General features: G+C 45.6%; 1 protein-coding gene across 3 annotated transcripts in view; it reads left to right on the forward strand.

Annotated features, from left to right (window-relative positions):
- The window catches only part of ADHFE1 (alcohol dehydrogenase iron containing 1), a 144,339-nt gene that overhangs the window by 85,254 nt on the left and 34,417 nt on the right, over positions 1–24,668 (forward strand). For all 3 annotated transcript variants that reach the window (XM_029591399.1, XM_029591401.1, XM_029591400.1), the window contains exons 8-9: positions 6,785–6,890; positions 19,831–19,983. In XM_029591399.1, coding sequence (XP_029447259.1) covers positions 6,785–6,890; positions 19,831–19,983 — 259 coding nt within the window. The remainder of the gene's footprint in view (positions 1–6,784; positions 6,891–19,830; positions 19,984–24,668) is intronic.

A 24,668-nucleotide genomic window follows, 5' to 3' on the forward strand; every position in this document is an offset into this window, starting at 1 on the left:
GCGCGCCACCGGGGCCCTCTCTTGAAGCCTCTTCGGTGGGAACCTCGGGGGTGTCCCTGATTAATGAGGTCATTGGATCAGGGTTCTTAAGCTCCACCTTCACCCTCAGCTAGCCGACTTGGCAATGAGTTCCATTACTACACTAGGAACTCCTGTCTCCATTGTTCCTGTGGTGATGCTACCAGATTTCCTTGTACTCTGGAACCTGCCTGGTACCCGCTCCTCGGGGGCCAGCATGCACACTCTTTGTCTTCTGGCTTCCCCCGCTCCTAGGGCTGGCCCTGCGCTTCCAGAAATACTATCTTGCGGGCTTCCCGCTCCTCGGGGCCGCCTCTGGGAATGCCTTCACCACTTGGGAGTTCTATCTCTGCGCTTCCCCGCTCCTCAGGGCAGTGTCTTCGTTCTATACAGAGACTGTCAGTGCTTCCCCGCTACTCGAGGTAGTGCCTACGTTCTGCACTTGAGACTGTCTATACTTCCCCACTCCTCGGGGCTGCTCCTCGGGGCTGCTCCACTATCACCTGTCACTGCCAGTATCTCCCGCTCCTCGGGCTGCTCCACGTCATCATCTGGAGACCTGGCTCGGGCTTTCCCACTCCACGGGTTGGCCTACATCATCACATCAGTACCTCCTTCGCTGTGCAGCTCCGCTCCTCGGGGTTGCCTCTCCGGAATACCTCCTGCAGGTCCTGTCTCTCGCTTCCTGCACCATGGGCCTGCCTAGCGCCATCCCTTTCGGAGGGCTCTGCCCAGGTACTGATCTCCAGCCTACATATCTACTGTGGGGATCCCTCCTTGCTGTATCTTCTACTCTGCTCCTCGGGACCCCTCCACAGTTTCACCTAGACTCCTAGAGCTCCCCGCTGTGCCTGACCTCGCTCCCGATGGTGTGGACCTGTGGGGCTCCTCCCCACAGGTAGCAACAACTCTGGCCAAGGGCCCACAAACACATTAGGTGCATATATATTACAGTTTTTCATTCACAATTTTACCAACAAGAATAAGATATCTACCTGAGACATCCACTATCTTATGTTCCAATTCGAAGGGACATGTTTTATGTATTAAAATGGAAATTCCCCATTGCCTCTGAGAAAAAGAAGCATAATAACAGTGACCAACCCAACCCTGTTTAAGCTTCCCATGTTCTTTATCATCTAGGTGAGTTTCCTGAAGAAATGCAATGTGAGTTTTTGCTTTCTTAAAAAGATTAAGAAACTTTTTCCATTTTATAGGTGAATGGATACCATCAACATTAAGGGAAACTTTGTTTAAATCAGCCATTGAACTTCACCCAAAAAAACGCAGAACACCACCACTTTGGAACAGCAGTGATAGGAGGTGATCGCCCAGCCTCAATCACCCACCTCAAACACATGGTAGCAGATATAATAAGGAAGGGTATGGACATGTATAATCAAATACCCACAAATGAAAACATCTCTCTCCAAGCCATTCATCGTCACACACATCACATTCATCCCACATTCAACCACTTCCACACCCCATCCACATATACTTCAGAAAAGAGCCAAATATCCCCCTCATCAGAAACACAAATCCACAAGAAAGTAATATAAAACAAACAAAAAAAACCAGAACCCATGAACAAGCTCAAAGGTTTCTGGACCGCCCAATCTTTGTTCCTTTATGGGGCAACCCACAACCACCAGACACATATGCACCCATGTGTAACATCCAAGATAATAATACTACTTTAGTGACCAACACTCACAAAAAGTAATATACTGCAAACCATAATATATATATAGTTAGAGGTCATGGGAATACAAAAAATACATAAACAGCTGCTCAGAAAACAGTAGAAAAAAAATCAATACTATGATTGATATGGCCGCACAGGAAGAAGGTAGACCAAGCAACCTAATAGAAAGGAAAAAAAAAAAAAAGAAAAGACAAAAAGTTCATGTCTAGAAATTAAAAAAAAAGTCTTGACATTCAACGGCCCTTAAGAGCAACCATGCTAATAACACTGCAAAAATGATCCGAGAAGCAGCAAATTTGTCTTCAGAAACTGAGAGCACACAAAAAAAAAAAGATCTGAAGTAAATGAAAGATGATTATAGTAGACTATCCTCTCGCCATCATCGCAGATCTGAGCAGCAGCAGTTCAACTTAAGAAAGTGAAGAAAAACCCCAAGAAAACGAGACCCAGAAATGAATCCATCTGGGAAATATCCACAGTTCCACAGTCATTTCTAAGCAGTCTTGCAGTATTACACGTCCCAGTTTACAAAATTAGTGCTCATCTTCATAGTATCCACAATCAAAAAAAGGGTAAAGCATATAGGTACTGAATTTTTGCCGTAAGTACAAATAAAAAAAATAATAATCCACCAGCTGAGGCCTCCTTTCATGAACCCTGTGGCATATTCAGGCGTTCCAAGAGTTTCAAGGCTTGCTCCTTCATAGTTACAACCGTAGCTGTACCCTCTCGGAACACCATAAGCTGGGCAGGGTACTGCAACGCAAACTTAACACCGTTGTGAAACAGCTCCGAACAAATTGGCATCAATGCCTTCCGGGACTCGGTTACTTTGGAAGAATAATCATTAAACAAAAGGATCTTAGAGCCATCATACTGAATCTGGTGCTCCACTCCTAGTTTTTTAAATGCGGTAAGAATCTTCATTTTATCAGCAAAGTTAAGGATCCTAGCGAGCACTGCTCTGGGTCTACCTACGCGGTGGGTCCTTTCAACCACAGTGGGTTCAGTCTCCAAAGAAATGCCCAGCTGCTCCGGTAGCCAAACCTTTACCAAGTGAGTTAAATCTGAGTCTTTATCTTTCTCCAGTACCCCAATAATATGAAGATTATTATGTCTTCTCCTGTTTTCTTGATCATCAATATGCTCTGCCAAAGCCGCATTCTCTTTCTGTAGAGCAACTATAACGGATTCCAATCTGTCCGTCGTAGTTTCCTGCGTCTGATGGATGCAGGAAACTACGTATAGAGACTGAGTATAGAGTCCCAAACTACGTATAGAGTCCCAAACTACGTATGGGACTGAGCATAGAGTCCCATCTATGCTCAGTCCCATCCATCAGTCCGATGGATGGATGGATGGGACTGAGCATAGATGGGACTCTATGCTCAGTCCCATCCATCCGATTCCGATGGGAATCAAAACTCTCCTTGACCTCATCTATTGAGGATTGTAATTTGTTGAGTTTGTCAGCAAGAACTGCGGAACCATTCTTGGCAATTTCCTTTATTAAATCTGCTTTCAGTTCCTGCATTGCCACTTCCAGGTCTGCCACCATTTTGTTTTCCTCAATCTTGGTCTTGTATCTCGGTATTCTCAAGGTTTTTGTAGTCATACCTAACCGGATCCTTCTCCACGAATCTTCAAAATTAAAATAAACAATGTTGTAGCAAGCCTGATACAAAAAGTGAGCTCAGAGTCACTAAAAAAAAGTTTGTATATAATGTGTCTGAATTATATTTCTATTTGTTGTATCATTTTTAACGTATCATATTTCTATATGTTAAACCATTCTTACTCCTTCCATCCACTTTGTCTCCTCCTCATATATGCATTACCTTATACTATATCATTACCATTGTATTATATTGCAATATGTATTTCTAAAAATGTATGTATCTCTTTTAAAAATGTAAACCGTTGTGATGGCATGTCTGAACGACGGTATAGAAAAATTGATAAATAAAAATAAATACATTTCCCATCTCCTAAACTGCACCGGAAGACCGGAACCTCAATTTGGTTTGAGCCTCTGAAACAGGCTTCTTTGAAGAATCTCTTCTAGAAAGCAGTGGGGCCCATATTCAACCGCTGAGTGGCTAGTTAAGTTAGCCGGATACACCTATCTGGCTAACTTTACCATGATATTCAGTGGTGCGGCAGCAACCTGAATAAATTTGGCTATTTTAAGATTTTGCCAGATAGGTATGTCTGGCTAACTTTAGACCTGCCCTACAGCAGGCTAACTCCACTCCTCCCAGAAATGCCTATGTGCCAACCCCGGAATGCCTCCAACTTACCTAGCTATATTCTAGTCAGCTAACTTGTTACCTGACTAGAATATAGCTGGGTAAGAGTTTTAAAATTGTGGTTCCATCATTTAGACGGATAACTTTTCAGTTATCCGTCTAAATGGCTTTTGAATGTCTACCCCGGTATTTTTGGTAGATTCAGGCTTTGTTTTACAGGAACCCTTTCTTGGTGATCTTCTCTGATTCGGTGTCTTTTTGGCCTGTCCCTTCCTTTTTGCCAAAGGTGATATCAGCATTTCATTTGAATCAGTCTGTCACTCTGCCAGCTTTTTCTAGGGAGGAGTGCCAAGGTATTAACAGGTCACTGTGGTTCCTGGACCTTCACAAGGATCTCATTTACTGCTTGGAGGTGACAAATTTGTTTCATAAGTCTGATAGGCTGTTTTTGTTATTTGGAAGTCCGTGTAAGGGTGAGGCATCCTCAGAAGCTACTTTAGCCCGTTGGATCAGAGACACAATATCTTTGGTGTATCTGCTTAGAGGTTGGTGGGCCTCTGAGCTCATTCACACCCATTTCACTAGAATATAGTCTTCATGGACAGAAGCTGTTGCTGTGGTGCTGGAGGACATTTTCAAGGTAGCTACTTGGTCCTCTTTGCATTCATTTGTGAAGCATTACCGTCTGGATGTTCTTGCTAAGGGAGACAAAGCTTTTGGAGCTGATGTCCTCAAAGTGGCTTTTACTTCCCCCCCCTTCCTCAGTAGTGGAGCTCGTGTACTTCCCACCTGTTTGGACTGGATTGGTATAGCAGGATGAAATGGAAGTAGAAATTGTCTTACCTGTTAATTTTCTTTCCATGAATTCTACTACACCAGGTCAGGACACTCCTGGGAAGCTGGGCCTGCTCTTCTTCCTGGTTCTTGCCATTTCTGTATGTGTATATTTCTGAAGGTCAAGTTTCTCTCTGCCTGTTCTTGCTTCCTATCCATCTTTTCTTCTACTGTTCTTGAATAGAAGGGTGAGCTATGGGAGTCATCTCTCTCCAAGTTGGTTGAATTAGATTTGGTTAATATCGTTTGTTTTCAGTGTCCTGTCACAGAGAGATACTGGAGTTTCTCTGTGCTGCACTACCTTTACATAGTGGTGATGATGTCATGGATAAAGTCTGTGTGCTTTGCTTCCATCTGCTGGTAGAGGGACATAACCCACATGTTTGGACTGAACTGGACTGGACTGATGTGGCAGGATTCATGGGACGAAAATTAACAGGTAAGAAAATTTATCCTTCTCAAACTATACATTTGCAAAGAAAGCGAAAAAGCAAACATAAATAGATTAGCTGAGCTAGGAAAAAATCCCAGGAGGAGAGAGAAAAAGCAGAACTCATGACAAAGTAACAAGAATGCAACTAATCATATCTGACTGTGAGGCAAAGAAGGAAGAAAGTCTTAAAACTGAGGATTTGCGTGTACACAACACTGATGGGCACAAAGAATCAACTGCCTTATCCCCCAATAAAACATTGCCATCATACAGAAAATAACTATAAAATTTCACAACAGCCATACAAAATAGATGTCCTTGATGTATGTATCTTGGGCTCTGCTAGTAACCCTGCCCTTCTGTGAAAATTGAAGGAAACATTGATTCTTATGTAGGGGAATATTTAATTCCAGACCTGGAAGAATAGATCAGGCCTCTTATCTTCCAGTTGCTTGAGCAGTTCTATGGCAGGCTGGGATCCCATATAAGCCATCCTTACAGCTTGCCTGTGGCAGTAAGTGTTGTTTGGTCTTTAATACCCGAGCACCTTTTAGAGAGTGACAGTAAGCACAACTAATATTGGTGAGTTCTTCAAAGAAGAAAAGTGGATTTTTTTCCTCCAAAAATTATATATTGCTTTTTTCTGTTATATTTTTCCCTATTTCTTCTTATATTTTTGGTACACATAAGTGCTTTAAAATATTTAAATGAGAAAATGTTGTGATTGAAGCGTGTGCTGGCATTTTCAAACTTGGGATTAACATCATGGAAGGATCATGCTCCAAGTGCTCCTCCCCCCAGTTCCAGGTGTTAGTGACACAGGAGAATTAAGTACATATTGGGAAGGGTATAATTTAGGATTGTGTATATTGTAACCAATATTGCCTGTTGATGTAATCTATTTTAAATTCATTATAATCAACTTTGAGACCATCCATGGTAAAAAGTGGAATATCAAATGTCAATAAATAAGTAAAAAAATAATAATAAAGCCGATGATGTATTACACTATTTTTAGTAAAACCAGTCTATAAAACCTGCATAAATTGGAGTTTATATGGCCTTAATGAGTTATGCAGTCTCTTAACTGGAATAGGGGTTAACATAGAATGTGATTATTTTTGTTGAATAAATAACTTTTGGTTATAAATATTTTTAAATACAAATTTGGATGACTTGATCCCTATCAGAGTTTTTAGAAATGAAACTGTGACAGTGATGTACTTCCATAAAAATAATGAACAGTAATTTACAGCTGACCAGTTACAAAAAGAAGCCACAGTGGACTGAATCCTAAACCTGTAATCCATTTATGCAGCATTTGTTTAATCCAGAGAACTGGTTGCATAATCCAGTATAGTAGTTGTATCAATATTACTGTACCACAAACCTGTTCTAGTCAGTCCAAGCCACTGCTGCCAGGTTTGTAATCTGTAGTGTAATGCAGAGTCCAGATGTACAATGCTACATCTTATTCATAGTATGCAAATACAAAAAGGAGTTATTTAGTCAGTAGCTAACTTTTTTGTTTTATATTTTTAGGCATTGCATCTAGAATGCTCAAGCCCACCCTGGGTATTCTTGATCCCCTGCACACTCTCCATATGCCAGAGCGAGTAGCAGCCAACTGTGGCTTTGACGTACTGTGGTAAGCACCAGTCAGTAACTGGAAATACCCGTAGTAATGTGTTGAAGGCTTAGGTATTAGACATACCACGCTTAATTACTATTATACAATATTCAGGACGGGATTTAGGCATAGAAAACATAGGCAACTGCCTCTGGTGCCAGATTTTTATAGGCACCAGAGTATTGCTGTCGATGCATGCCTAAATCCAAGCCTACTGCCTCTTATGTTAACTGCCCTACCTCTATGCCATGGCTGCTCCTGTGACACTCCGCCTCCTCCCCTCGCACATGTGAGGGGAGGAGGCGGGGTGTCACAGGACCTGTGAGCACACGAGAGTTGCAGGAGGCCTCACGCTGAAATTTTGTCGATCTGTTTGCCATTACTTTTGTTGTGAGGCCCACATCTATGGTATAGAGGTAGGGGGGGACAGGGGGAGGAACTGCTTTTATGGGGGGGAGGGGGTATCGGGAAGCAGATGTGGATAAACCCCTCCCCTTCCCCCACTGCCTATAGGCGCTGGCAATTTAAAACCAGCCCTGACAGTATTTTGATTCTTCTAATAATAATTTAGATTTGTAGACTACCTTTCATCCCAGCTGGATCGCACTGCGCTTTACAGTCTTATATGTCACATGGCTACCTGTATGGCAGGAAGTTTGGCTTCCTGCTTTTGGTACTTGGTCTGTTTTGCAGTTTTCAGAGGGGATGAGGAGCAGTGGGTATTATTGAGCCCAATTTTGTAACAGTCCAGGAACAGCTAAAATACACGTGGACTTCAGACCTTATTTATAGGCAACGCAGATTTCCTTTGAAAATTAGCAGGTATTCGTACATCCCTGCATAATATACGTGCACACATTTATGTTTTCTAGCGAGCAGGTGTAAATGTCCACATGTACATGTACATGTATGCTCTTGAAAATTGAAATTGTGCGTGTAAATAGTTTGCTTCACCCCCCTCTCTTTCAGCTTCGTGTGAAAGTATGTGTGAAATTGCTTCAGTGTGTACTTTTACACATACAACTCCTGGGGTAATTTTCAAAAATCCCATTAACATACATAAAGCCACATTTTAAGCTTATAAATACTTTTTAAAATTATCCCCATTGGGGCGGATTTTCAGAGCCCTGCTCGCCTAAATCCGCCCAAAACCGGGCGGATTTAGGCGAGCAGGGCCCTGCGCGCCGGTGAGCCTATTTTACATAGGCCTACCGGTGCGCGCAGAGCCCCGGGACTCGCGTAAGTCCTGGGGTTCTCCGAGGGGGGCGTGTCGGGGGCGTGTCTGGGGGCGGGCCCGGTTGTCGCGGCGTTTCGGAGGCGTGTCAGCGTTTTGGGGGTGGGTACGGGGGCGTGGCTACGGCCCGGGGCAGTCCGGGGGCGTGGCCGCGCCCTCCGTACCCGCCCCCAGGTCGCGGCCCGGCGCGCAGGAGGCCCGCTCGCGAGCGGGGATTTACTTCTTCCTCCGGGAGGCGTAAATCCCCGGAGAAAGGTAAGGGGGGGGGGGTGTAGACAGGGCCGGGCGGGTGGGTTAGGTAGAGGAAGGGGGGGGAAGGTGAGGGGAGGGCGTTAGAGGATTCCCTCCAAGGCCGCTCCGATTTCGGAGCGGCCTTGGAGGGAACGGGGGTAGGCTGCGCGGCTCGGCGCGCGCCGGCTATACAAAATCGATAGCCTTGCGTGCGCCGATCCAGGTTTTTAGCAGATACGCGCGGCTCCGCGCGTATCTGCTAAAATCCAGCGTACTTTTGTTTGCGCCTGGAGCGCAAACAAAAGTAGGCCTATTCGCGGAGTCTGAAAATCCGCCCATAATGTTTACCTACTTTCAGCTTGGTAAGCTGCCTGCATCACAGAGAGATACAGTTAATTAAAAAAAAAAAAAAAAAAAACTTTCCCAGACTGGCAATGTTAACCTTATTGCTGTATTATTGTATTTTATTGTTCTTTTAAAATTAACAAAAAATACCTGACTTCAAAAAGAATTATCTAAAGGTTTATGGAGGGGTCAGTGTTAGGGCAGGATTTGCATTCTCAAGTTCTGGGAGAATTTTGAATTTTAATTTTTTTAAGAGGGAGGCTTAGTCCTACTAGTTTGTCCAGGGTCCAAACAGTTTCATATCTCAGGGTGTTAATCCCCCACCATATTACACAGGTTAATAATCTCAGTCGAAGGGCCAAGACAGAATCATCCTGTACTCATAACTCGGACCTTATATTTAATCTTAGCCAAAAAGAGGCAGATTGTCTCGGTCAGATTACTGTCCTAACCCACTTCCTCAGAATGGCCTGTAAGATTTTCAGACATGTGGGACTCTATTTGGAGAATAAGAAGTATCCTAAGCTACTTGCAAAGTCATAGAGCATGGTACAGTAAAAGCAGATTTCTGCAAGCAGTCTACCAGGTGATCATAAGAAAAATTGTTTTACAGAGTGCTGCCCACAAGTTCTCTTGCTGATTGCACTTTATAGTTTTTAAATCATATTGAAATTTTTGGAAGTTGTAATATAATTATGTTACTTTTACATTTCCATCTAATCAGATAGCTCTGTTTTCTAGAATCCTATACTCAGGGCTGGCGCACCCATTAGGCGAACTTCGGCGGTTGCCTATGGCGCCAAGCCGTAGGGGGTGCCAAAAAGCAGCCACATGGTGCCGCAAGTGAGGCCTATCCCGCTCGCGGCAAAGAGAAATAGAGACTGTGTGAGAAGCACACAGTCGGCGCCGAAACAGGATAGGTGGAGGTGCGACCGGGGGGGGCAGCACAAGGGTCGCCTAGGTCGCCTAATACCCTTGCACCGGCCCTGCCTATACTTAGAGAGAGAGAGAGAGAGACTCACACTCACTCTACCTGGGCAACAACAAGCTAGGTGGAGAGAACATTGCACAAATCTCATCTTGGAGTGAGTTTCCTCACTCCGAAGGCCAGCAAATCTTCACAAGAGACCACTGTTCTGTTCGTACATCTCATGTTGAATGTGAAAGTGGCCCCTAACCCCCTACACTAATACCTAATCCCCACCTCCAGTTACTAGGTGGGCCTCCCATAGGGATACAAATACCTGTCTAGGGAGGAGGCACTATAGCAAGTCTCTCTCTCTCTCTCTCTCTCTCTCTCTCTCTCTCTCTCTCTCTCTCTCTCTCTCTCTCTCTCCCCTCTAGCTGAAACAGGCCTGTCCGGAAACATCGTGAACCGCGATAAACCTTTACCGGCCTCTAGCGCACAACGTAACGCAAATGAAAGAAGTGTGGTTATTGGCCATGTTAGGAGCCGCGCTAACACTGCGGCTGTTTCGCGGCACATGATAAATCCTCCCTACTTTACATTTGCTCCGCCCCCTGAATACAAAATTAAAAATTTGCATTCTCAAATCGCGTTAACGGCTGTTAGTGCGATTTGCGGAATTATCACCCGCGGTAACTCCTTGGAAAATGACCCCCTTAATCATTTCCACAAGAGCAGGATTCATGAAGTGGGCACTGCTTTAATGATTTTCTTCCACAGAGCTGTTCCCACAGAAATAGCCAAAGTGCATTGCATTCCCAAGTTAACTCAGGTTTTAGATTGTACCATTATCAGTAATGATATTGTAGGGAGAAGAGCTGTGCTTTCTAACCCCACCTTCCTTTGAGTATGTGCCTACTATTTACCAGCAAACCCTCCTGTTCCTTGTTGGAAAATTAGCCAAACTGCAGAACAAAACAAATCTCGTTTATTCCAAACTTACACAGGGCTAAGCTTAACACTTTGCATCAGGAAATACACAGGCAATTGGGAACAAAGTTGATAAGAAAAACAATGGTTACAAAAGATTTAATGACCAGTGCTTATCCAATTACCATTAATTTCTGCTGGTCTCACCTCTCTTTAGCTGAGAATTACTTTTGAACGCTAATAAACTCTGCCTTACTAACCCCCAGGGAAGGAAATGGAGCCAAAATTCTTACCAGGAGACAAATATGTAGCTTACGTTCTCGAGCTGGTCGGGGGAGATCCCTCCCTTCACCGATCTACAGCACAGAGGCAGAGTGGACAGTCATGGGCACCGAAGTGGCAGACTGTTCAACTCTCAAGTCTCTTAGACCTTGTCTCCGCAAGTCACCTCGACGCAGGATGCCTGGGGGAAAAGCAGGGGTGGAAAGCCAGAGCATTCAGATGGGTCGTCTCCTCCTCTTCAGATGGGTCTCGATTGGCTGAGCCTGAGTACTCGCACCCTACTATTTTTCAGGGGCTGACATGCATAATTCAGCAGCTCATGCATAGTCAGGTGAATGCATAATTAAAGCTTTTAATTAGCAGACCTTCCCATACTTTTTTTTTTTTTTTTATCAGTCCTTCATCTTATCTCTAGGTTCATCAAGTGGTCAGTTCTGATGAATGACAGTTGTTCACATTTGACAGAGCTCTGATAAACTATGATCCTGGATAGACAATTAGGACCATAAAGAGAGGCCCCAATATTATCGCAGCACCGATTCCCACACAGCACCATCTGTGCTGATGTTCTTTTGGCCACATTTTGGTGGCAGCTCGGCTAGCAAGGCTAATAAATTCTTTGGCTTGTCACCTAAACAGCAGTGAGAAGGCTCTCTCCTGTTTGCATTTGGCTGTACTTAGCCAAATGCCAAAGTCCATTTTTTCTCTCTGCATTTAGCTGTGCATAGCCCAAATAAGCCAATGTCTATTTTTACTGATGTCAGATGGTCCATTTTAGCAACAATTGGGATATTTTCTACAATATTGGGATATAAAGAAATTTTGATAGAGGTGAGAAAAACAGGACATATGATAGGTCAACCATGCCAGAGTTGAGCCAAGGAGTCTAGCGTCCCTCACAAAAGCTAAAGACAATCTAAGCTGGATTAGCACAAGAAAAAAAGCATGCAATCATAACAAAAAAAAAAATGTTTACTGGATGCCTTTTACAAGGCTGTTTTGATTTAACTCCTTCTTATTCTTCTCCTTGTCTGTTCCATCTTCTCTGTTTTTGTTTTTTCAAACATTTATGATTTTCTTGTCATCTTGTATTTTCATTTTCTTCTTGTATCTTCATTTTCTTGTATTTGCTCTCCTTTCTATATCTGTATGTCTCTATCAGTCCTGATCTCTTTCATGCACTCTATCCTGGTCTTTTTCTTCTTTCTGTGATCAATCCACTAGGCTTTCCTTCCTGCTCCAACTCCCACCTGTCTCTGCATTACACCTTTACAGCAAACTTATCTCCTCATCTCTCCTCTTTATCTCTTTTCATCACCCAAGCCCTCTCCTGTACCATTTTCAGTGACACCAGAACAGGGGGAAGACCAGGGCAGAAGACAATTGCCCCCTCTCACTTTTTAACGCAAGAAAACACCCCATAGACCTCAAGGCTATTTCTCGTTTCGCTGTAAACCGATCTGATATGCTCTTTTGCACATGAATGTTGGTATAAAAAAGTTCCAAATAAATAAATAAGGCTAACTAATTATGGTGGCAAGCCCCGCGATGTTGCAGCAGGTGGTTAGCTCAGGGGCTCACCGAGCTGGAAAACACTATTGAAAGCTAAAACCTATTCCACTAAACCATTGTTTCATAGTTACTTAGGTTGCAAGAAGACCAGTGGCCAATCAAGTCCAATCTTCTTTTATATCTAAAGCATCATTCCTTATCATCCTGTTATACCAGTCCAAATGGGTGGGTTTTCTCCTCCTACTAGGAGATGGAGACTGAGGACACACCTCTATGACATAATTACTGATTCTGACCATGGTGCAGCTTCAAAAAAACCCAATATTTTCTGTCTTCAGCAGATAGCAGGACATACTGGTCTGGTGCAGCAAGAACTTGACTTCCAGGCTTCGGCCTTTTCCCAGCCTAGTGGAGAATTTTTGGGCAGTTCTGCACAAGTCATCCCTTTTTGCTTTATTGACCACAAACTGCGGGCCAGGCTTCTGGCTGCTTCCCACTGAAGCAGGCCCTATGAAAGGCTCCCAGCCCCAGAGGGGGATTGGTAGAGCTTAGAGAATGGGAACTTCTGTTCGTTGAGTTGTCTTCCTCCTCTTCCCTGCCAACACCTTTTCTCCCTCTGGCTTATTAAAGCTTTTAAAACACAGAAAAGGAAAGCAAGAAAGGTGAGGAGATCAGCCGCTTCTGCAGAAGCAAGCAACTGGAGGAGTGGGGGCCCACCAGCCATTCAGTCTCTTTCTCGCCTTTGGGCCTGCAGTATTTCTTCACAGCTTCTGACTGCGTTGTAATAGAGCCTGGTCGGTTTTCGAGTTGTGTGAGCTAACACTTCTCTTGAAATGCCAGGTCCTACTGGCTCATTTGCATCAGCAGTAGTGGTTCTTTGGAGGAGCCTGCAAAGGCCCTAGAATCAGGCAGCAGAAGTTTGGCAGTGCTTACACTCAGGCTCTCAGATCCAGACGCCGCAGCAGTTGAGTCTGGTACTGGAGTCCATTTTTATTTCCTCCTCAGAGGCATCCATTTTGGTGGGAACGACCACAATTTTATATATATCTTGCAGATCATTCTTCCCCATTTCTCCTCCCAAGCTAAGAGCTTATGCCCTGGGGGAAGGGGGAGGGGAGGGGGCCTGTGGTATTCTACTGTGTGGGGAAAACCTCTGCTGAAGCTATGTTAGGTCCCTGTCTTTTCTCTCTAGGGGATCTCTCCCAACCATTTTTTGTTTTCTTTGGCTTTTTACAACAGGCCTTCTGTGTTTACTGAAGCTTGGTGAAGGGTGGGAGACCTGCAGCCACCATGGGTCAGGGCTGGATTGGAGTGGCAATAAGGGCCCAAGTATCTACAGTGATGTTTGCAGCAGGGGACTCTGAGGGAGAGCACCCCATTTTTTTCTGTCCTGAAGGAAAACATGGATGTAGACAGTTGTCAGTCCTTTGAGGAAGGACAGGTGGCATCAGAGGGTGAGAATGACTCTTGTCTTTTGCCTATTTGTTTAAAAAGAAATTCTCATATTCCAGAGGTCATGTCCTTTAGGACATTAATTCTTCAGGTTGTGGAGGTTCTAGTATGAGACCTTGTTCTGTAAGGAATCCATAGGTTATCTAAGCTAGTGCATATCCCAATGCTCCCACAGTAATATTTAAAGGGCCACGAGGCATGAAACCCCCAGGAAGTCTAGGAAGACACCTTCCCCCCCCCCCCCCACCACCACCACCACCACACACACTGCCTATGGAGGTGGCATAGCAGGGGCAAAAGTAAAAAAAAAAACCCAAAACAATAAATTTAAAGTTGCATGGCGATACGCCACACCCTTCCCAAACCCTTCACCTTTCCATAAAAACAACCCCCTTCCAGGTTCCAAACCCCCCACAAGGGGAGAAGTAAATCCCCGCGCGCCAGCGGGCCGCTAGCGTGCCGAGACGCGACCTGGGGCAGTTCCGGAGGGTGCGGCCACGCCCCCGGGCCCGCCCCTGAAACGCCGCGTCCCGCCCCCAAAACGCCGCGCTGATCGGCCCTGCCCACAACACGCCCCTGACACACCCCCGACTGAAAACCTCGGGACTTACGCGAGTCCCGGGGATCTGCGCACGCCGGCGGCCTATCGAAAAAAGGCGCGCCGGCGCGCAAGGCCCTGCTCGCGTAAATCCGGGCGGATTTACGCGAGCAGGGCTTTTAAAATCCGCCCCTATATATGTAAACGTAACAAACTGTCATAGCAATTTTCAAAAGCCATTTACCCGTGTTAAGTACACTTAATGCAGGTAAAACCTAAGGACAATTCAATGGCATATTTTGTAGCAATTTTCAAAAGCCCACTTAATATGGGTAAAGTGCATCCGAAGGGATGGGCTCCACCTTAACCAGGGTGGAACCAGACTGCTGGCGCTAACCTTTAAAAAGGAGATAGAGCAGCTTTTAAACTAGAACAAAGGGGAAAGCCGACAGGCGTTCAGCAGCGCATGGTTCGGAGAGAGGTATCTTCAAAGGATACTAATGATGCATTAGAATTAGGGCATCCCGACAGTGAGGTTCCAATAATAAGAAAAGTAGTCCAAGTGCCTGTAATTAAAAACTCACCTGAGCTAAAAAATTCTAACTTGTGCCAGAAGTCTAAGAAGTAAGATGGGAGAATTAGAATGTATAGCAGTGAATGATGACATAGACTTAATTGGCATCTCAGAGACATGGTGGAAGGAGGACAACCAATGGGACAGTGCTATACCGGGGTACAAATTATATCGCAATGACAGAGAGGAGCACCCGGGAGGCGGTAAGGTGCTTTATGTCCGGGATGGCATAGAGTCCAACAGGATAAACATCCTGCATGAGACTAAATGCACAATTGAATCTTTATGGGTAGAAATCCCATGTGTGTCGGGGAAGACTATAGTGATAGGAGTATACTACCGTCCACCTCTGGTCAAGATGGTGAGACTGACAATGAAATGCTAAGAGAAATTAGGGAAGCTAACCAAATTGGTAGTGCGGTAATAATGGGAGACTTCAATTACCCAGATAAACAGGTGCAGGAAAGAAAATAGGGTCCCATTCAAAATTCAAAAGTGTATTTATTATGTGTCCAAACAAGACTTCAATTACCCCAATATTGACTGAGTAAATGTATCATCGGGACACGCTAGAGAGATAAAGTTCCTGGATGGAATAAATGATAGCTTTATGGAGCAATTGGTTCAGGAACCGACGAGAGAGGGAGCAATTTTAGATCTTATTCTCAGTGGAGCACAGGATTTGGTGAGAGAGGTAATGGTGGTAGGGCCGCTTGGCAATAGTGATCATAATATGATCTATTTTGAATTAATGACTGGAAGGGGGACAGTAAGCAAATCCATGGCTCTCGTGCTAAACTTTTAAAAGGGAAACTTTGATAAAATGAGAAAAATAGAAAAAAACTGAAAGGAGCAGCTACAAAAGTAAAAAGTGTGCAAGAGGTGTGGTCATTGTTAAAAAAAAAATACCATCCTAAAAGCATAGTCCAGATGTATTCGACACATTAAGAAAGGTGGAAAGAAGGCAAAACGATTACCGGCATGGTTAAAAGGGGAGGTGAAAGAAGCTATTTTAGCCAAAAGATCTTCATTCAAAAATTGGAAGAAGGATCCAACAGAAGAAAATAGGATAGTGCATAAACGTTGGCAAGATAAATGTAAGACATTGATAAGACAGGCTAAGAGAGAATTTGAAAAGAAGTTAGCTGTAGAGGCAAAAACTCACGGTAAAAACTTTAAAAAATATATCCGAAGCATAAAGCCTGTGAGGGAGTCAGTTGGACCGTTAGATGATTGAGGGTTTAAAGGGGCACTTAGAGAAGATAAGGCCATCACAGAAAGATTAAACAATTTCCTTGCTTCAGTGTTTACTGAAGAAGATGCTGGGGAGATACCCGTACTGGAGAAGGATTTCATGGGTAATGATTCAGATGGACTGAACCAAATCACGGTGAACCTAGAAGATATGGTAGGCCTGATTGACAAACTGAAGAGTAGTAAATCACCTGGACTGGATGGTATACACCCCAGGGTTCTGAAGGAACGCAAAAATGAAATTTCAGACCTATTAGTAAAAATTTGTAACCTATCATTAAAATCATCCATTATACCTGAAGACTGGAGGGTGGCTAATGTAACCCCAATATTTAAAAAGGGTTCCAGGAGCAATCCGGGAAACTACAGACCAGTTATCCTGACTTCAGTGCCTGGAAAAATAGTGGAAAGTGTTTTAAAGATCAAAATCACAGAACATATAGAAAGACATGGTTTAATGGAACAAAGTCAGCATGGCTTTACCCAAGGCAAGTCTTGCCTCAGAAATCTGCTTTACTTTTTTTGAAGGAGTTAATAAACATGTAAATAAAGGTGAACCGATAGATGTAGTGTATTTGGATTTTCAGAAGGCGTTTGACAATTCCTCATGAGAGGCTTCTAGGAAGGGAAAAAGTCATGGGATAGGTGGTGATGTCCTGTCGTGGAATACAAACTGGCTAAAAGACAGGAAACAGAGAGTAGGATTAAATGGACAATTTTCTCAGTGGAAGGGAGTGGGCAGTGGAGTGCCTCAGGGATCTGTATTGTGACCCGTACTTTTCAATATATTTGTAAATGATCTGGAAAGGAATACGACGAGTGAGGTAATCATATTTGCAGATGATACAAAATTATTCAGAGTAGTTAAATCACAAACGGATTGTGATAAATTGCAGGAAGACCTTGTGAGATTGGAAAATTGGGCATCCAAGTGGCAGATGAAATTTAATGTGGATAAGTGCAAGGTGATGCATATAGGGAAAAATAATCCATGCTATAGTTACACAATATTAGGTTCCATATTAGGAGCTACCACCCAAGAAAGAGATCTAGGCATCCTAGTGGATAATACATTGAAATCTTCTGTTCAGTGTGCTGTGGCAGTCAAAAAAGCAAACAGAATGTTGGGAATTATTAAAAAGGGAATGGTGAATAAAACAGAAAATGTCATAATGCCTCTGTATCGCTCCTTGAATACTGTGTACAATTCTGGTTGCCGCATCTCAAAAAAGATATAGTTTTGAGGGAGAAAGTACAAAGAAGGGCGACCAAAATGATAAAGGGGATGGAACAGCTCCCCTATGAGGAAAGACTAAAGAGGTTACGACTGTTCAGCTTGGAGAAGAGACTGCTGAGGGGGGGATATGATAGAGGTATTTAAAATCATGAGAGGTCTAGAGTGGGTTAATGTGAATCAGTTATTTACTCTTTCAGATAATAGACTAGGGGGCACATCTTGAAGTTAGCATGTGGCACATTTAAAACTAATCAGAAAAAGTTCTTTTTCACTCAACGCTCAATTAAACTCTGGAATTTGTTGCCAGGAGATGTGGTTAGTGCAGTTAGTGTAGCTGGGTTTAAAAAAGGATTGGATAAGTTCTTGGAGGAGAAGTCCATTACCTGCTCTTAATTTAGTTGACTTAGAAAATTGCTACTGCTATTACTAGCAACAGTAACATGGGATAGACTTAGTTTGTGGGTGCTTGCCAGGTTCTTTTGGCCTGGATTGGCCACTGTTGGAGACAGGATGCTGGGCTTGATGGACCCTTGGTCTGACCCAGTATGGCATGTTCTTAAGGTAGGCAATGATTTTCAGCATTGTGTCTGTCTGAATGTGAATAAAATGAATATTCCTTCAGAAAGGCTGGAGTCAGCATATTTTCTGATTCCAGGAGAGTGACACCTGTTCAGCCATCCTCACATAGTCAAATTATAAGCATTCTTAAATAGTACTTTAGAATTATTACTGGCAGCTTAAAGTTGTGATGAATAAAACAGTTTCTCCGCATCATCAATCTGGCACCTAAAAGTTTCCAACCGAGTTTTATACAGTCTAAGGGCATCAGTAGATCGATCACAATGCTAGTGACGTTCCTGCCTACACAAGGAACATCTTAGCATCAGAATCTATGGAGAAAACCAAGGACACTTCTTAAATTGATGATGCTTGAAGATCTTTAAAGGGGCAACCTTGTCCAAAAGATTGGTCAAAGCTGTCCTCCCAGGTGGAAACTGCTAGTTCATCATTGGAGAATGCACCTCTAGCTCAGATGACGATAAATCCATAAAACGATCATTGTCAATATGAACCTTTTTAACATAGGTGGACTTCACTGGAGGGGATGTATCCAGAGGAAGAACACAGGGATATTAAAAGGAAATGAGAAAATGATCAGACCACGGAACAGGCCTAAAAGTGATATTAAAGGATTAGGTGTCAATTAAAGGTGTACTGCCAAAAATCAAGTCCAGGGTATGATCCCAGTGAAGCCATGTTCTCAAGAAAATATTCACTATTGGTGGACAATGTTGATATGTTGGCATATAGGTTGAAATAGTTGACAATAAGCATATTGTTCAAATCAGCCTTAGATCGTAGTAGTTGCTCAAAAAAGGTCAGCAATTACTATTTAGCAGACTAAGAGGAGAATAGACCAGGCAAATACTAAACTCTTTAGAGAAAAAAGCATCATGACATGAACCATCATCCAGATTTTCCTGAGAGAATTTCCAGATGTCTTTATGCACAATCAGAAGCCCTTCTCCCTGATCTTTACAGCAAGGCTGAGTGGCTATGATATAACCAGATAAACATTGCTAGTTCAAAATAGAAATATTGGAATCCAAAAGCCATGTTTCTGTTATGCACCAAAAAATGAGGTGACTCAACAGTTAATAAATCACATAAGATGGAGATTTTTTTTCCTAATTGTTGGTCCATTAATTAGCATAACTTTCATCTAGGGATTAATTTGAAAAACTGAGTTATGGAAAAATTTGATAGGTAATGCTCAAGATGGCTGCCTAGCAGGGCCAGCCCCATGATGCAATGCTAACTGTCCAAACCTACTATGACCATGAATCACTTCAAAAAAAGCCAGAGGGTGATGAAGGGATGTAAACAAATCAGACTTAAACCAGTGACTCATTGTGCATGAAGGAGCGCACAAAGGAAACCCCCCTTTGGAGTGTAACACCTCTGGCATCTTCCACTGGCTCCTGGGTCCCCATGCTGGTGGCATCAGCCTTGACGCCCCCCTCCCTCCCGATATGGTGACAGCAGGGAGTGGGACCAAAGCAGCTGAGCCAGCAGGAGAGAGTAAGCAGGCTAAAGAGACTTGGTTCCATTCAGAATTGGGGCAGGTGATGGCAAATGCCCAAGTGACTGGGGAACATAGCAGGGCTAGTTTGACTTTGTTTTCCTTATTAAAATTGTAATACTGAAAAACTTAGGTTTTGGTTAGCTTTCAGAACTTATTTATTGCTCCTTCATGGATTTTTATTTCATGAAGTGGCTTGTATTAACTTTTGAATTTCTCAGGCTGGCAATATGACTTAATTTACATGAGACCAGTCGGATGAAATTACAGATGACCTACTGGATGACATTTGTGCACTTTGGGCTGCAGAGAGCAGTATTTTATGTAATATTTCATTCTCTTGACATCCTTAAACTGTGCACTGTGCTTTCTCCTTTAGCCATGCCCTCGAGTCATACACCGCACTTCCTTACAACATGAGAAGCCCTTGTCCTTCGAATCCAGCCACCCGGCCAGCTTACCAGGGCAGCAACCCTATTAGCGACGTGTGGGCTAAGCATGCGTTGCATATCGTGGCCAAATATTTCAAGAGGTATGAATAACTACATTTACTACAGATATCAATGCTATGGAAATGTTGGCCTCTAGTCAAGAGAAAAGGAGCATAATTTACTAAGATATTTTATATTAACAATCTGTTTAATTTCTGAGTGGAACACAAGGCAGGCATTATAAAGTATGTTGCAGATATCTGAATAATCAACCAGGTGCTTGCAATTTTGAGACGGAACAGCCTAGATCACCTAACTCCCTCTCTCAAATTCACACACTTCTGTATTCCTTTTAAAATTTAGAAAAGAAAAACTGTCTCTTGTGTATACACCATCCATTCTGATTGCTATTCCTTTATTAGGAGAAATTTGGTTGATGGTAATGTCAGTATGAGAGCTACTGAATCATTTAACAGGGCTGATGGTCGAGATGAATGAGAGGAGTCTCTGAATCCTCTGTGTATGGGACTAAGCATTCTTCATAATTGTTTCCACCATTTTGCCCAGCATCAGCGTCATTTGCAGGAGTAATCTGGAAGTCACAGACTGGTGAGGTTGACGTTGATGTGGGGCAAAAGTGATGGAAACAGTTTTCAAGAACAGAATTAGTGGGTATAGGGGTAAACATGACTTAAAGGGGAAGAGCCAGCATGAATTTAGCAAAGGGAAGAATTGTCTTCCCCTTCTTCCTAAGCTATTAGAATTCTTTGAAGGTGTAAATAAGCATGTAGATGAGGGCGAGCCAGTTAATATAGTGAACTTGGATTGTAAAATAAAGTTCCTTGCAAGAGACTCCTGAGGAAATTAAAAAGTCATGAGATAGAAGGCGGACCCAGTGTAGACTGGTAACTGGTTTAAGGACAGGAAGCAAAGAGTAGTACTAAATGGTCAATTTTTGTTATTATTTGTAAGGGTTTTGGGTGGATCCCTGGACCTGTGGCAGATGAACCATGCCCACGGGGGGAAGTCCCGTGAGGGGCCACAGGTCAGGCTCAGCATAGGAGACACACACACACTAGTTCTTTTATTATACAGGATTGGTGAACCACCAGAGGTGGCAGTAGTGAACTGGAAAGTAGCCCAGTTGGGCTTGTAGTCCCTCAGGCTCTGGAACAGCGATCCCACAATGGCTGTGCTGTAATAGAGAGAACTGATATTGTGAGTAGTAGCAGGATATGCAGAGTTCAGGAATACCTCATTCCCTGTACGTACCAGGATCAGTCCAGGACACCTGGGTTGTGACTCCACACCAGTAGATGGAGACAGACTAAAACTTGTGGGCGGAGCCATATATGCCCCTGTGCCAGTCACAGCCCCTCAGTCTTACTCTGTCTCCAGTAGATGGTGCAGGTGCGGTCACAGCTCCTTCCTGCCCTGGTTCTGGTACACCTTCAGGGTTGGTTATATTTTTCTTGGTTTTAGGCCAGTTTAGGCTACGGTGTTTTTTAATTGGGTTCTTTTGCTAAATTGTCCCTGACGTCCCGTCCGCCCTGCCTCCCAGGGGGGTTGAGAGGTCCTGAGGGAACTACCCTCCCCCGGTTGAGGCCGCTGCTAGGGTCGAGGACCCGGCTTTTCCAAGTAGCAGTGTCAGGGGTGACACCGGGGATCCAGGTTTTCTCATCCCTGCTGGATTAGGGCTCCAGGACCGTGGTCAGCGACAGGCGTTTTTGTAAAAAAAAAAAAAAAAAAAGTGTTTTTTTTATTTTGAGCCGGCTCTCTGTTTTCTTCGCGTCGCCGCTCTCGGGGGGGGGGCGCCGCTGACAGGGGGGAGGCTGTTCGTCCAATTTTTAATTTTGGTTGCTGCCGTTGCTCGCCATCTTCGCGCCGTTTTCACCGGCATGCCTCGCAGCTCGATTTGCCGGGCCTGCGGCTCGGCGCGCGCGTGTCTCTCGCGCGAGGGCCTATACGCGGCCTGCATTCCGGGCGATGAGGGGTCGTCCGGGGCGTCTCGGGGGGCTCGTTCGTGACCCGCGCGAGCGCCGCTGAGCGGGGGGGGGGGGGGGCAGGGGCACGGTAGAGAGGCCCCAGGAGGTTTTCCCGCTCAGTGCGGGTGCGGCGGCCATTTTGGCCACAGGCCGCGAAATGGCGCGGGAAACGGCAGGGCCTGCGGCCCTGCCTCCCGCGCTTTCTCCTCAACGAATCGCGGTGGAGAGGGGTCCCTCAGGGGACCCGGGGTCCCCGGGGAGTCCCGCTGAGGTTTCTTCCGATTCCGGATCGTTTTCAGAGGACTTTGCGCTTTTGCTGCACAAAGTCCTGAAATATAAGAAAAGCAAGTGCGGCCGGAGGGAATCCCGCAAGGCTCCACTGCTGAAGAAGTCCAAGAGGCCATCGGGGGTTGCGGAGGTGCCCCCGAGCGCTTCGAGGGGGAAATGGCCTCTGCGTGGCGTCCCACAGGAGGCGGACTCAGATTCCTCCACTGGGGCGGACACTGATTCCCCTGAAGAGCCCCTAAAGGGGGCTGACGAGGTGGCAGCGGATGGATCCGCTCCGTCCGGCGCAGGAAAAGGATCACAGGCAGTGGAGGGAGACGATCCCAAGGTGGTCCGGCTCTTCCGCAGGGAGGAACTGCCACCCCTAATTCCGGCCATTCTCCAAGAGCTGGGAATAGAGGCCCCTCCGGTAGTGGTTCGGCAGGAGGCGAACATGGATCCGGTCCTGTTAGGCCTCACGGGCCCGGCAGTTGCCTTTCCGTTTCATTTTTCTTCAACGGACATCCTGTTCCGCGAATGGGACACTCCAGAATTGGGTCTGAAGGTCAGCAAAGCCATGGACAAGCTTTACCCGCTCCCGGAGGATGCGCTGGACCTTCTCAAACTGCCCAAGGTGGATTCAGCGGTTTCTGCGGTAACGAAGAGATCCACCATCCCAGTCACAGGAGCGACAGCCCTCAGGGATCTTCAGGACAGGAAGCTGGAAGTACAGCTTAAGAAGATTTTCGAGGTTTCCGCGCTCGGAGTACGAGCCGCCATCTGCACGAATTTCGCTATGCGAGCTAGCTTGCGCTGGGCTCAGGTTCTTCAGGCCAATGCGGATCTTTCTGCAGGCGAGGCAGCGCAGGCGGATAAGTTGGAAGCGGCAATAGCTTATGGCGCAGATGCACTCCACGATCTGCTGCGCACTTCGGCGAGATCTATGGTGGCTGCTGTTTCGGCGCGTCGCCTCCTGTGGCTACGCAACTGGGCGGCGGACGGCTCTTCCAAGGCTCACCTTGGGGCGCTACCATTCAAAGGTAAGTTGCTGTTTGGCAAGGAATTAGACGATTTAATGATGTCTCTGGGGGAAAACAGGGCTTTCAGGCTGCCCGAGGATAGATCCAGGTCGCGGTCTTCGTTTTCAGCTAGATCCCGCTTTCGGGGTTCCCGGAAGTCGCGTCCTCAGAGGTCGTCCGGGCAATTGTATAGGTCTTCTTCCTCCCGTACCCCACAGTGGCAACAGCAGTCCTTTCGGGGGAAGCGCTTTCGGACGGCAAGGCGGACCCCTGGCGATCACAGGGGCCAAGTCTTCGCAATGAAAGGTGGTCGGCCCATCTCCCGCCTGCAGCCCCAGCACTCCGTTCCCAACGTCGGGGCGCGGTTGATGTCCTTTTTCGAGAGATGGGCCGGTGTAACGTCGGACCAGTGGGTCCTCAACGTGATAAGACACGGCTACGCGTTAGATTTTGCTCGCACTCCAGCGGACAAGTTCCTTGTCTCGCCCTGCAAGGCCCCCGAGAAGAAGGTGGCGGTGCTAGACACCATCCGACGCTTGGAAGGCTTAGGAGCTATTTCCCCCGTCCCGGTCAGCCAACACGGCAAGGGCCGTTATTCCATTTACTTCATCGTCCCAAAGAAAGACGGCACGTCCAGACCAATTCTGGATCTCAAAGGGGTAAACCGATGCCTTCGCGTTCCTCACTTCAAAATGGAGACGATTCAATCCGTCATCACCGCGGTTCGGCCCGGCGAGTTCCTGGCCTCCCTGGATCTCATGGAGGCGTATCTTCACATAGGCATTCAGCCATCGTTCCAACGCTTCCTCAGGTTCTGCATTCTAGGACGGCATTACCAGTTTCGGGCGCTCCCGTTTGGGCTCGCGACGGCCCCCCGTACATTCACGAAGATGATGGTTGTGGTGGCAGCACAGTTGCGCCGGGAAGGTCTCCTGGTCCATCCTTACCTGGACGATTGGTTGATTCGGGCGAAGTCCGAGGATCAGTGTCGGATGGCGGTGGCCAGGGTCCTCCATCTTCTGCAGTCCCTAGGATGGGTGGTCAACTTCAGCAAGAGTCATCTGGCACCCACGCAGACCTTGGAATATCTGGGAGCGGTGTTCGACACGAAGCAGGGCAAGGTGTTCCTGTCGCACGACCGGGTATGCAAACTGCAATCTCAAGTGCGGCGCTTATTGTCTCTCCGCCAACCGCGTGTCTGCGACTACCTTACGGTCCTAGGGTCTATGGCTTCAATGCTGGCGCTGGTGCCCTGGGCGTTCGCTCATCTGCGACCATTACAGTCGTCCTTACTGCCCCGCTGGAAGCCGGTCTCGGAGGAATTCCATCTACCGCTTCCTCTAGCGGGACGCGCGAGGTCCAGCCTGCTCTGGTGGCTGGATCCCGGTCATCTGTCTTCTGGAGTCTCCGTTCTGGTGCCCGATTGGATAGTGGTAACCACGGATGCCAGCCTCTTCAGTTGGGGAGCGGTCTGCCTAGGGAGCTCGGTTCAAGGCCTATGGTCAGTGTCACAAGCCC

The sequence above is a fragment of the Rhinatrema bivittatum genome, chromosome 2 (assembly GCF_901001135.1).
Source record: "Rhinatrema bivittatum chromosome 2, aRhiBiv1.1, whole genome shotgun sequence".
NCBI classification, from domain to species: Eukaryota; Metazoa; Chordata; class Amphibia; order Gymnophiona; family Rhinatrematidae; genus Rhinatrema; species Rhinatrema bivittatum.